Source organism: Hyla sarda, chromosome 4 (genome assembly GCF_029499605.1).
Source record: "Hyla sarda isolate aHylSar1 chromosome 4, aHylSar1.hap1, whole genome shotgun sequence".
In the NCBI taxonomy this organism is placed as follows: Eukaryota; Metazoa; Chordata; class Amphibia; order Anura; family Hylidae; genus Hyla; species Hyla sarda.
In genome coordinates, this window is record NC_079192.1 from 102,067,662 (window position 1) to 102,081,566 (window position 13,905).

Consider the following 13,905-nt stretch of genomic DNA (forward strand, 5'->3'; position numbering starts at 1 on the left):
GCTCTGAACTATAAATCTGTCACCATCACTACAAGGTACATATTGCAACAAACTTCTAAATGTACTAAACTTATGTAGATTCTACCTAGATGTGAACTTTTAAATAATATCCAAAGGTGAGCATACTCTTTAAGCATGTAATATCTTGTTCTAACTATGTCCTTTCTATTACTTACAGTGTACAGTTATTACTGCACGTTATGTGTTTCTGTCAGTGTTGTACTCATTGCACACATGGTGCGTTCACATCACCCTTTTATTGTGCTCACAGTACTCATTTCTTTCCAGGTTATATTGAAGCCGCTATCATTCCTGCAGGAGCAAGGAGGATTCGTGTAGTAGAAGATAAGCCGGCACATAGTTTTCTGGGTAAAACATGTTAATTTCTGGTAATCTGTGACAGGCACATGATTTGTTATTTCTAATATTGGCCTCCTCTGTTGTAGCATAGTCATGAAGTGGAGTATATTGTAGCAATATGGCATTATCCATGAGAAACAAAAGCTAGAAGATCCTTTGTTGCAAAGCAGATTTAGCACTATCTCAGCAACTGGAGGCTGACAGAAGGCTCCGGGAAATATACTGCTACGGTGGGGCAAAAAAGTATTTAGTCAGACACCAATTGTGCAAGTTCTCCCACTTAAAAATATGAGAGAGGCCTGTAATTTTCATCATAGGTATACCTCAACTATGAGAGACATAGGGGGAGATTTATCATTGCTTGTAGAGCATTTGTTTTGTCTATGTTTAGGCGCAGTTCAGGCGCAAGCAACATATTTAGTGACTTTTATGCATCTTTTGATATAGACACTTTCACTCTTTTTGCCTACCCGTAGAACTTTTTCTCTTTGACCATGCAAAAGATTTATTTATCATTTGCGACTTTTGTACAAAGTCGCTATTTTGTGCGCAAATGTACTTTTTTAGGTGCAAAGCTACACCACCTACCAGTAGGCGTTAGAGTCACTTCTACCTTCCACAATTCAACCTTTAACCTCTTGTGGACGACAGCATCCCACTCCCTTTCACAGGAGCTGAGTGTGGGTCATAGCTGGGTGGTCCTGGCAGCTATCTGCCACCAGGACCCATCTCTAATGCCAGACATCACCGATCAGGGTGATGCCCTGCTTTAACCCCTTAGACACCACAATCAAATGTGATTGTAGCATCTGAAATGCAAGTAAAAATGTCCCAGTAGTTCTGTGAAATTAAGTAAAAACACCTAACCTGCCAAATTCAGGACCCGGGAATGTGTCTACTTCCCTCCCTCACAAGTGTCTAGAAAAAGTGTATGTGGTAGAGCTTTTCCCACCACAGCAGAGCTGCGCAAAAGTCATCATCCTGTTGCACCTTCTTGATAAATAAGATGCACGCAAGTCAAACCCACAACCAAAATAAACGTGGAAAAATAGCTCTACCGTAGACATTCTTTGATAAATCTGGACCATAATGAGAAAAAAAAAATCCATAAAATCACATTATCTGAAGAATTTATATGCAAATTATGGTGGAAAATAAGTATTTGGTTACCTACCAACATGCAAGATTTCTGGCTCTCACAGACCTGGAACTTCTTCTTTAAGAGTCTCCTCTGTCCACCAAAGAGCTGTCGAAGGACACCAGAAACAAAATTGTAGACCTACACCAAGCTGGGAAGACTGAATCTGCAATAGGCAAGCAGCTTGGTGTGAAGAAATCAACTGTGGGAGCAATTATTAGAAAATGGAAGACATACAAGACCACTGATAATCTCCCTCAATCTGGGGCTCCACGCAAGATCTCACCCCGTGGTGTCAAAATGATCACAAGAATGGTGGGCAAAAATCCCATAACCACACGGTAGGACCTAGTGAATGACCTGCAGAGAGCTGGGACTCACAAGTAACTAAGGCTTTCATCAGTAACACACTACGCCACCAGGGACTCACATCATACAGTGCAGACTTATCCCCCTGCTTAAGCCAGTACATGTCCAGGCCCATCTGAAGTTTGCTAGAGAGCATTTGGATGATCCAGAAGAGTACTGTGAGAATGTCATATGGTCAGATGAAACCAAAGTAGAACTTTTTGGTAAAAACTCAACTCATCATGTTTGAAGGAGAAAGAATGCTGAGTTGCATCCAAAGAACACCATACCTGCTATGAAGCATGGGGGTGGAAACATTATGCTTTGGGGCTGTTTTTCTGCTAAGGGACCAGGATGGCTGATCCTGGTAAAGGAAGGAATGAATGAATGGTGCCATGTATCGTGAGATTTTGAGTGAAAACCTGTTTCCATCAGCAAGGGCACTGAAGATGAAACGTGGCTGGGTCTTTCAGCATGACAATGATCCCAAACACACCGCCCGGGCAACAAAGGAGTGGCTTCATAAGAAGCATTTCAAGGTCCTGGAGTGGCCTAGCCAGTCTCCAGATCTCAACCCCATTGAAAACCTTTGGAGGGAGTTGAAAGTCCGTGTTGCCCAGCGACAGCCCCAAAACATCACTGCTCCAGAGGAGATCTGCATGGAGGAATGGGCCAAAATACCAGCAACAGTGTGTGAAAACCTTGTGAAGACTTACAGAAAATGTTCACTTTGTTGTCATTGCCAACAAAGGATATATAACAAAGTTATTGACCAGATACTTATTTTCCACCATAATTTGCAAATAAATTCTTTAAAAAATCAGACAATGTGATTTTATGGATTTTTTTTCTCATTATGCCTCTCATAATTGAGGTATACCTATGATGAAAATTACAGGCCTCTCTCATCTTTTTAAGGGGGAGAACTTGAACAATTAGTGGCTGACTAAATACTTTTTTGCCCTACTGTATGTCATATGTCACTAATCATTAAGAAGGTTAGGCTGCGGGATCTCATGTCAAACACCCAGATGTTACTGTTTACCGCTAAACACCATCTTTATAGTGGTGTGGATTTTTAACTTTGTGTTTATACAGGTAGTTTGACTTCCAGTATCAGTTCCAACCACTATGAAAATATATACAGTGGAGCCTCCTGACAAGATCACCCTTTTAAGAGTCCAGTTTATGCTGTGACAAGTGTTAGTCTCCAGTATAGTCCATGAAAGCTGCCCCTTTATATGCAGACCCCCTTTTCTCAACAGAGACCACTTTTCTGAGTAAATTTTTCAGTGGGAACCTATTTTGAAATTGCCAGACATTAGAGCTGCATGCACTCTAAATTGGAATGAGAAAATGAAAGAAAGATCAGTCATGCTGGACCAGAAATGAAAGAAGAGCTATGTTGGGGATTACGAATAAGAGAATGAGAGAAGAGTCATACTGTCAATTAGGAATCAGAAGGGATTCATGAAAGGGATTAGGAATAAGAAAATGAGAGGGGAGCCCTGCTGGAGACTAGAAATGAGAAAGGAGCCCTTCTGGAGACTAGGAATGAGAGAGGAGCCCTGCTGGAGACTAGAAATGAGAAAGGAGCTCTGCTGAAGACTAGGAATGAGAGGGGAGCCCTGCTGGACATTAGAAATGAGAGAGGAGCCCTGCTGGAGACTATGAATAAGAGGAGAGCTCTTCTAGAGACTAGGAATAAGAGAGGAGCCCTGCTGGAGACAAGAAATGAGAGAGGAGCCCTGCTCAAAACTAGGAATGGGAGAGGAGCCCTGCTGGAGAATTGAAATGAGAGAAGAGCCCTGCTGGAGACTGGGGATGAGAGGGGAGCCCTGCTGGAGACTAGAAATGAGAGAGGTGCCCTGCTGGAGACTAGGAATGAGAGGGGAGCCCTGCTGGAGACTAGGAATGAGAGGGGAGCCATGCTGGAGACTAGAAATGAGAGAGGAGGCCTGTTGGAGACTAGAAATGAGAGAGGTGCCCTGCTGGAGACTAGAAATGAGAGAGGTGCCCTGCTGGAGACTAGGAATGAGAGGGGAGCCATGCTGGAGACTAGAAATGAGAGAGGAGGCCTGTTGGAGACTAGAAATGAGAGAGGAGCACTGCTGGAGACTAGGAATGAGAGATGAGCCATGCTGGAGACTATAAATTAGAGAGGAGCCCTGCTGGAGATTAGAAATGAGAGAGGAGCCCTGCTGGAGACTAGGAATGTGGGGAAAGGACTGCTAGAGACTAGAAATTACAGAGGTGCCCTGCTGGAGACTAGGAATGAGAGGGGAGCCCTGCTAGAGACTAGGAATGAGAGGGGAGCCTTGCTGGAGACTAGGAATGCAAGGAAAGCCCTGCTGGAGACTAGAAATGAGAGAGGAGCCCTGCTCAAGACTAGGAATGAGAGAGGAGCCCTGCTGAAGACTAGAAATTAGAGGGGAGCCATGCTGGAGACTAGGAATGAGAGGGGAGCCCTGTTGGAGACCATAAATGAGAGAGAAGCCTTTCTGGGGACCAGAAATGAGAGGGGAGCCATGCTGGAGACTAGAAATGAGAGAGGAGCCCTGCTGGAGACTAGGAATGAGAGGGGAGCCATGCTGGAGACTAGAAATGAGAGAGGAGCCCTGCTGGAGACTAGAAATGAGAGGGAAGCCCTTCTGGAGACTAGGAATAAGAGAGGAGCCATTCTGAAGACTAGGAATGAGAAGAAAACCATACTAGGGACTAGGAATGAGATGGGGAGCCAAGCTTGGGACCAGAAATGAAAATGGAGGTAAACTAGGGACTAGAAATGAGAAGGGAGCTATGCTGGGAATAAGGAATGAGAGGAGCCCTATTGGGGACCAGGAATGAGACTGGAGTCATGGTGGGGGGTAGGAATGAGAAGGGAGCGATCCTGGGAACTATGAATAAGAAGCTAGGCATTCTGGGCACTAGGGTCGGAGGTAATCCATACTGGGGATCAGGTTATTGGGAGCCATAATTGGCACCAGAACTTAGAAAGGGAGCCATGTTGGGGCAGTGAGGGTGTACTATTCTGTAGACCACTAATTCAACCCATGAAAAAACACAGTTTTGGGCTATTTCATTAGTAGGTGTGTTTGTGTATTTTGTGTGTTTTCTGACTGTAGTGGACACTTTAACTGCATTCTGTATACTTTTTATTTGATAGGCCCACACCAATAGGGTGGCCAACCACCCTAATGTGGGTGGTTGGCTTGGGGGGATTTAAAGAGGTTTCACTGGGCACAGAATGTTGAACCTAAAAATGACATGGTGTTAAAAAGTTAGGCGGGGCTGAAATGAATTAATATTGCAAAGGTTATCTTAGGTTTTAATGGAGAAAGAAACAAATTCCCCTTCATCACATCCCACGCTGAAATGTGTGCGGGCACCAACAACAGGCTTTTCATATAGACTTCTCGGTCTGCAGAAGCCAAAGAAAATACAATGTTTGCTAACATACAATATAGAAAGAAATTTGATGTGATTCACCCTTTCAGCTTTTGGATGCTGAGCAGAGGCACATGGGCTATAGGTAGCAGAACTTGGCAGAGAAAGTGATGGAAAAACTGCAAGATGAGAAAAAAGAATGTGGGAATTTGAGAGACTGTTCTGGGGAGCAAAGAGCAGAAAAAGGGAATTATATTGAAACAGGCGCATGTGCAAAAAAGCCAGGACCCGTGCAAGGAGCCCAGAGCTTAATTGTCACTTTACACCATGGAAAATATTTCCTGCAGCCTCTAGATAGATGGAATATGCCCGGCACTGACAGCTTACAGGAGCAGGTCCGACAAGTATATCACACCTTATGTACCTTGTGCTTAACTCTTTCAGCCCTGAAAGATTCTATTAAGAAGTCCATTAACAGTGATTGGAAAATCGAGTTACCTGGTGAGTTTCAAATCGCAGGGACCACCATCCGCTATGTGCGTCGGGGACTGTGGGAGAAGATGTCTGCCAAGGGACCGACAAAAACTCCTTTACATCTGATGGTAATACATTAATATTTAGCCATATTTATAAAGAGAGTACATTAATATTTAGCCATATTTACTTTGACTTTGGGGGACATTTATGAAAACCTGCTCAGATGAAAAGTTGCTGAGTTGCCCATAGCAACCAATCACATTTATTTTTTCATTTTTCAGTGGGCTTTTCAAAAATAAAAGAAGTGATTTGATTGGTTGCTATGGGAAACTCAGCAATTTCTCCTCAGCACAGGTCTTGATAAATCTCCCCTTTTATCTCCATATATTGTTCTGGGCTGAAAAACAGATTCATGCCACATGACATAAGACTTCATGCAGCTAACAAAGCATCTCCATTAGGGGTTTTAGGGCACCAAAACAAAATAGTTATGTGTTATCATTTACCACTTGTGGTACATTTAAGATGCTTTATCGAGCCATGTTTAATTGGCTATTACAGTTAGCAGTGGAGTGATAGCATATATTAGGTCCAGTACATCTCTACCATATTGGCTACTACACAATATCATAGGTTTGTATCTTAGATAGATATATAATATATTTAAGTGATGCATTTGAACTCTCCAGTCAATTAATGTAACCTTTTTCATTAGTTAGTTAGTTTAGGTGTCCATAAAAGTACTTTTAATGGGCACTGTCAGATATAAAGCGTTTAATATGTTGTATATCATGGCAAAACATTAGTTTTTTAATATATTTCTTTTAAAAACTGCCATTGAAAATCACTCCACTAGGGGTCCCTATACCTCCTGGACACTGATGAGTCCCACAACAGCATCAGCTTGTCCAAGGGTCATGGACACGAGATGGCTGATTGACAAGGCTGCAGGAGGGACACAGAGGCTGTAGCACAGAGCTTTACCAATCATGTTTCTCCAGCTGTTGCAAATCTACAACTCCAAGCATTCCTGGACAGTCAAAGGATGTCAGGGCATGCTGGTAGTTGTAGTTTTGCAAAAGCTATAGGAACACAGCTGATGGCAAAACTGCTGTTAACCCTTTAAGGACCCGGGGTTTTGCCATTTTTGCATTAACATTTTTTCCTCCTTACCTTTAAAGGGGTACTCCGGTGCTTACACATCTTATCCCCTATCCAAAGGATATGGGATAAGATGCCTGATCGCGGGAGTCCCGCAGCTGGGGACGCCCGTGATCATGCACGCGGCACCCCGTTTGTAATCAGTCCCCGGAGCGTGTTCGCTCCGGGTCTGATTATGGTCGACCTCAGGGCCGGCGGTGTGTGATGTCACGCCTCCGCCCCGTGTGACGTCATACTCCGCCCCTCAATGCAAGCCTACGGGAGGGGGCATGATAGCTATCATGCCCCCTCCCGTAAGGCTTGCATTGAGGGGCGGAGTGAACACGCTCCGGGGACTGATTACAAACGGGGTGCCGCGTGCATGATCACGGGCGTCCCCAGCTGCGGGACTCCCGCAATCAGGCATCTTATCCCCTATCCTTTGGATAGGGGATAAGATGTGTAAGCACCTGAGTACCCCTTTAAAAAGTCATAACTCTTTCAATTCTGCACCTAAAAATGCATATTTTTTGCGCCACCAATTCTACTTTATAAGGACATCAGTCATTTTACCCAAAAATCTACGACGAAATGGAAAAAAAAATCATTGTACGTCAAAATTGAAGAAAAAACACAATTTTGTAAATTTTGGGGGCTTCCGTTTCTACGCAGTAAATTTTTTGGTAAAAATGACACCTTATCTTTATTCTATAGATCCATAAGATTAAAATGATACCCTACTATATAGGTTTGATTTTGTCATACTTCTGGAAAAAATCATAACTACATGCAGGAAAACTTATACGTTTAAAATTGTCATCTTCTGACCCCCTATAACTTGCGTTAAAATTTGCGTACGGGGTGGGATGGGGACTCATTTTATGCGCCATGATCGGAAGTTTTTAGCGGTACCACTTTCGTATTGATCGGACTTCTTGATCGCTTTTTATTCATTTTTTCATGACATTTGACTTTGGAATTTTTTTGCGCATACGCCATTGACCGTGCGCCATTGACCGTGCGTACCGGTACGTCCTTGGTCCTGCTCTTCTGATATAACGCGGGGTTACACAGTAACCCCGCGTCATATCATGGCGGGCCCGGCGTCATAGTGAAGCCGGGACCCGCCTCTAATAGCGCGCAGCGCCGATCGCGGCGTTGCACGCTATTAACCCTTTAGCCGCGCGCTCAGAGCTGAGCCGCGCGGCTAAAAGTGAAAGTGAAAGTTCCCGGCTAGCTCAGTCGGGCTGTTCGGGATAGCCGCGGCTAATCGCGGCATCCCGAACAGCTGACGGGACAGCGGGAGGGCCCCTTCCTGCCTCCTCGCTGTCCGATCGCCGAATGACTGCTCAGTGCCTGAGATCCAGGCATGAGCAGTCATGTGGCAGAATCGTTGATCACTGGTTTCTTATGAGAAACCAGTGATCAATGATGAAGATCAGTGTATGCAGTGTTATAGGTCCCTATGGGACCTATAACACTGCAAAAAAAAAGTGAAAAAAAAAAGTGAATAAATATCATTTAACTCCTCCCCTATTAAAAGTTTGAATCACCCCCCTTTTCCAATAAAAAAAAAAACAGTGTAAATAAAAATAAACATATGCGGTATCACCGCGTGCGGAAATGTCCGAATTATAAAAATATATCATTAATTAAACCGCTCGGTCAATGGCGTGCGCGCAAAAAAATTCCAAAGTCCAAAATAGTGCATTTTTGGTCACTTTTTATATCATTTAAAAATGAATAAAAAGTGATCAATAAGTCCTATCAATGCAAAAATGGTACCGTTAAAAACTTCAGATCACGGCGCAAAAAATTAGCCCTCATACCGCCCCATACACGGAAAAATAAAAAAGTTATAGGGGTCAGAAGATGACAATTTTAAACGTATTAATTTTCCTGCATGTAGTTATGATTTTTTCCAGAAGTCCGACAAAATCAAACCTATATAAGTAGGGTATCGTTTTAATCGTATGGACCTACAGAATACATATCAGGTGTCATTTTTACCGAAAAATGTACTACGTAGAAACGGAAGCCCCCAAAAGTTACAAAACAGCGTTTTTTTTTCAATTTTGTCGCACAATGATTTTTTTTCCCGCTTCACCATAGATTTTTGGGCAAAATGACTGACGTCATTACAAAGTAGAATTGGTGGCGCAAAAAATAAGCCATCATATGGATTTTTAGGTGTAAATTTGAAAGAGTTATGATTTTTTAAAGGCAAGGAGCAAAAAACGAAAATGCAAAAACGGAAAAACCTCCGGTCCTTAAGGGGTTAATTAACAATATATTTTTATAATTCTGACATTTCCACACGCAATACCACATATGTTTATTTAAAATTTTTATTTACACTGTTTTTTTTTTTTTTTTTAATGGGGAAAGGGGGGTGATTCAAACTTTTATTAGGGAAGGGGTTAAATGATCTTTATTCACCTTTTTTTCACTTTTTTTTGCAATGTTATAGCTCCCATAGGGAGCTATAACACTGCACACATTGATCTTTTACATTGATCAATGGTTTCTTATAGGAAACCATTGATCAATGATTCTACTGCTTGACTTCTCATTCCTGGATCTGAGACACTGAGCAGTCATTCGGTGATCGGACAACAGGAGGCAGGTAAGGGGACCCTCCTGCTGTCCTACAGCTGTTCGGGATGCCGTGATTTCACTGCGGCAATCCGAACAGCTCCCTGAGCTAACCGGCATTGGTTTACTTTCACTTAAGACGTGGCGTTCAACTTTGAACCGCGCTATTAGCCACAGGCTATGACGCGGGGCCACTCCTTGGCCCCTGCGTTATAGTAAGGGAGAGGACTCAGGATTTACCGGTCTGTCCTTGGTCCTTAAGGGGTTAAAAAGAGTTATCCAAACAATATACCTCCAACTATTCCAAAACTACAAGTCCCAGCATCGCAGGACTGGCAAAGGAAGATACACATGAATGACATAGGAACATATAGAACAGATAGAAAATGTATGCATAACAAATTACTGTACTTTTAGCACTAAGATTTTGCACTAATTTAGGAAGATCTAAGTTATACAGTCACCATATTGTTTTTGGTAGAGTACAGGCAATCTCCAATAATCATTACTCCTCTCTGTGTAACATGTACAGCATAAAACCAGAGAGGAAAAGATTACAGAACAGGGCTGCCAGGCTTGCTCTCAAGAGCAATGAGTCCGCAGAGTGAGGAAGAAAGCTGAGTAGTGCACAATGCAGGCAAGAGAGGGACACACACCCTTTCCAAGAGAGGGTGAAAAAGACAGTGAGCAGCTTTATTATGCTAGTTTTTTGTGAAATATGGGTGTTAAAGACATACAATTATATGTATATGATCAGGATTAGGTACTGAATAACATATAACAGCTTTTTTTTTTTTTGTGGCATCTGACAGGTACACTTTAATGTACATATAGGAAGTGAAACTATTTTTTTTAGGTGTCTTCCATATAAAAAAAAAAGTTAATTATTATTAGAAATATTTTCCCTCCATAATATAAGGACACTTGAAACAACCAGTGAACTCCACTTCAAAGTTCCCTCTTCATGTCCAGAGTCTCTGTTGCATATGTTGTTACTTAGAGCTTTAACTAGAAAGATCCTGAGTTGTACAATTACTTCCATCAGAAAATGCATCTCTTTCTACCTCCTAGAAAAATCTGCCAGAATATTCATACAGATATTCATGTTGTCCACATATGAGCATGTCGGTTTTATAAAAAATAAGTGCATTGGTGTCAGCAAACATCCTATACCCTGCAGGAGAACATTCTAAATATTAATGTGTGATATGTAATAAAAATCATAAAAAAATGATGAATGACTTTAGGACTAAAAAGAAAGAGGGAGGGGAAGATGCAAAAGTTAACTAAACTATGTAAGAGGGTCATTTTTTTAAAATGAGAATGTAGTAAAGTCCCAACATGGATTTACTGGAAAATTGATGGCTCAAAAAAGTTTTCAACCGATTTTGCCCAAAAAATCAACTACCATTTTTTTGTAATTAGCATGTCAGATGTGCAAATCTGCTCACCACAAACCACTGTCCCTACCTATTTGCTGATCCGCCCTAAAAGCGGCCCCCAACTGGGGGACAGTCCGTACACTGAGCTAAGTGCATGGGGCGTAAAACGAAATCAGACAGGCCAGGTCAGCAACAGAAAGGCAGAAAGGTAGCAAATATGCAATCAATGGTTTAACCAGGGACAAGCCAGAAAGTCAAAAACCAAGAGGAAAGCACGGTATAAAACAGAACCAGTATGGTAGTCAGAGCAAGCAAGGGACAAACCAAGAAAATAGTACAAAATCAGCATGCAAAGGCAAGGTCTGGCCTCAAGCAGAGATCAGATTAGGTCAGCTCAAGGCATAAGGTACAGGAACACTTCATTTATTAACCTTGAATTGGGTAAGTTGGGTGTTAATGGACAGAGAAGTGTCATATCTTTCTTTTATACATGTACTCTTTTTTTTGCTCCTCCACTGGCTTTTCCTTCAAAAACTGCATCAAAAAGCCTTCCCTTTTCTGCCCTATTGTATCTGATGGTTTTTGATTTTGTATTAAAAATTGTTTAATAATAATATATATAAAAATAATAATAAAAAAAGCCTGAACATAAGAACCAACCCACCTTTATGGTATGGCTGTCCTGGTGGCATGCTGGGAGTTGTAGTTTTGCAATAGCTTGAGACACACTGTTTGGAAAACATTGTCCTATGACATATATACTATACACCTTACACCTTACAGCAGTGTTTCCTAACCAGTGGGCCTCCAGCTGTTGCAAAACTAGAACTCCCAGCCGCCCGGACAGCCTTTCCACTGCCTTACAGTTAGGGGAACCTAAATAGATTCTTTGATTCCAGTTCCAATCCCCAGTTTTCAACTAACCATTAATAGAATTGTTATGTTTCCATGCAGATTCAGCTTTGACTATAACATAGTGTTGTGACCGTGCAGTTCCATTTCCGCACAGAGGAGAATACTGCAGGAATATAGCACTTTTAAAGTGTCGCATGATAGACATCAAAGGAAACCATTGCAGGGAGAAGTTTTCTGGTGCGGTGTTTTTCTAGGCAGCTATCCCAGTATAGACAAAGCTTTCTGCTGCTTTTAACCAGTGCATCAGAAAATCATTTCCATGAACAGGCAAACATTCGGGGAGGGAGTTGACACCCAACAGTACCTCACATAGGAAATGGGCGGCCTGGAAAACATAATCAAAGAGAGGACTGAAAGGGGAGACTGTGAATAGAAGGCTGTTATCTAAACAATGTAGAGGAAGACGCAGCATTTTGCAATGAGCCTGGAGCTTTTGTTAGCAGCATCAGAAAACAATTATAGAACCACATCAGAACAATGCTGGTCCAAAACTGCCTGATAAGGAGTTACATTGACAATGGAAATCCAATGCTGTGTACAGATTTCAGAGACATGTCTGTCTGCAATACCATTAGCCAGCAGTAAACACATTCCTCTGTCTCCACAATACTGCAGTTTTTTATGTAACTAAGTCTATTAATAAAAGGCTGAGATCCCATAAGAAAAGTTCTGTACTGTTGTGGTATATGTTGGCATACTGGCAGAAACATGCAGTAAGCTGATGGTGTACCTGCGGCATCTTCTCTCAATTATGTTCAGTCTATTTACTTTATATAATACATTATACTTTTTTTGCAGTAGACCGCACTTTTTAATCCCACATAATAAAAGTATACTTTATGTTTAAAAACAGAATGAGCGTAGTTGCTAGTTTACTATCTTCAGCCCGTTAAAAAGTAAATGGGTTTGCTGCTGGTACACGCCAATATGCCTTTCTGCTGAAATGCCAACCTGTACCACAGCCTAAAAGAAGAGCATAACGGACTCCTGTTTCTGGCACCATGCGATAAGGACGTGTGGTGGAAGAGCTCCCTGCCCGCGTCTGCTTCCCAGCCATTTCTACCCGCATTACAGTGGTCCGCTGATCCCCCCCCTGAGGAGTGTGTGTCGGTGGGGGCTTCTGCATGGACCGGTACCTGCTTCGTAAGGGTCGGAAAACTAGCCAAAAGAACAAGGGAAGACGCTCAGTGTGACGCGGCAGCAAATCCAATATGGCAAAGTCCCCGGCCTCCAGCTGCGCTACCTCCCTAGCTATGTTGGATTGTGGCTCTACAGACGGGCTTGACAGCCGCGAACAACAGGGCATGGACTACGCGGCTGAAGTGGTGAAGTACATCACTCCTAAGGTACAGGAGACATTCAGGAGACATGGCAGAACCTGCAGCAAACGGTCATGCAGCATGGTGTTTGCCTATCTGAGCTAGAGGAGCGGGTGTGCAACGTGGAGGGTACGACAGATAAGACTGACTCTCGCATTACATCTCTGGAGGCAGAGTTCCGTCTCTTAGGAGACAAGGTCGCGGACCTAGAAAACAGGTCCAGACTAATCTCCGCATAGTTGGGCTCCCGGAGTCCGTACTGGGCAGAGATCTCCTGCATTTTTGGGAAGTGCTCCTTCCTAGGGAGCTTGGTCTGCCTAGGCCCTGCAAAGTAGAACAGGCACACCGTTTAGGCACTGATCTGAGAAGCAGCGCCGGGGACAAGAGCACCGCCTCCAGGCCTGGAACATTGCAACCGTCCCCGACAAGTGATAGTGAAATACCTGGACTTTACAGATCAGCCCCAGCGGTCGACACCCCCACCCCGTGATCTAACACTTATCCCCTATCCTTAGGATAGGGGATAATTTGTACATTCCAGAGGTATCCTTTAAGGGATTGTGGTTCCCTTAACAAAAGCAGCATGGTTCTACGCTATTTGAAATGCCTATCCCCTGATGTAGCTCTATTGCAAGAAAGACATTTAAAGGAGGCGGAATTCTAGCGTATGCAAAAATGTAGAGTAGAGGGATCCCTGTCAGTGGCCCGGAAAGCAGGGGTATAATTTTTATTTCACAAATTGTTTGTATATGATATTCTGTCAGTACACAGGGATGCGGAAGGGAGATTGTGCAGTGTCCATATCAAGACGGCTTCTGAGGATCTAGTTTTATTCAATGTTTAT

The 13,905-nt window shown here is 42.8% G+C and overlaps 1 protein-coding gene across 5 annotated transcripts in view; it reads left to right on the forward strand.

The window, feature by feature from the left end:
- ADAMTS17 (ADAM metallopeptidase with thrombospondin type 1 motif 17) overlaps positions 1-13,905 on the forward strand; it is a 250,758-nt gene that overhangs the window by 185,568 nt on the left and 51,285 nt on the right. For all 5 annotated transcript variants that reach the window (XM_056571810.1, XM_056571808.1, XM_056571809.1 and 2 more), the window contains 2 exons: positions 289-369; positions 5,678-5,835. In XM_056571810.1, coding sequence (XP_056427785.1) covers positions 289-369; positions 5,678-5,835 — 239 coding nt within the window. The remainder of the gene's footprint in view (positions 1-288; positions 370-5,677; positions 5,836-13,905) is intronic.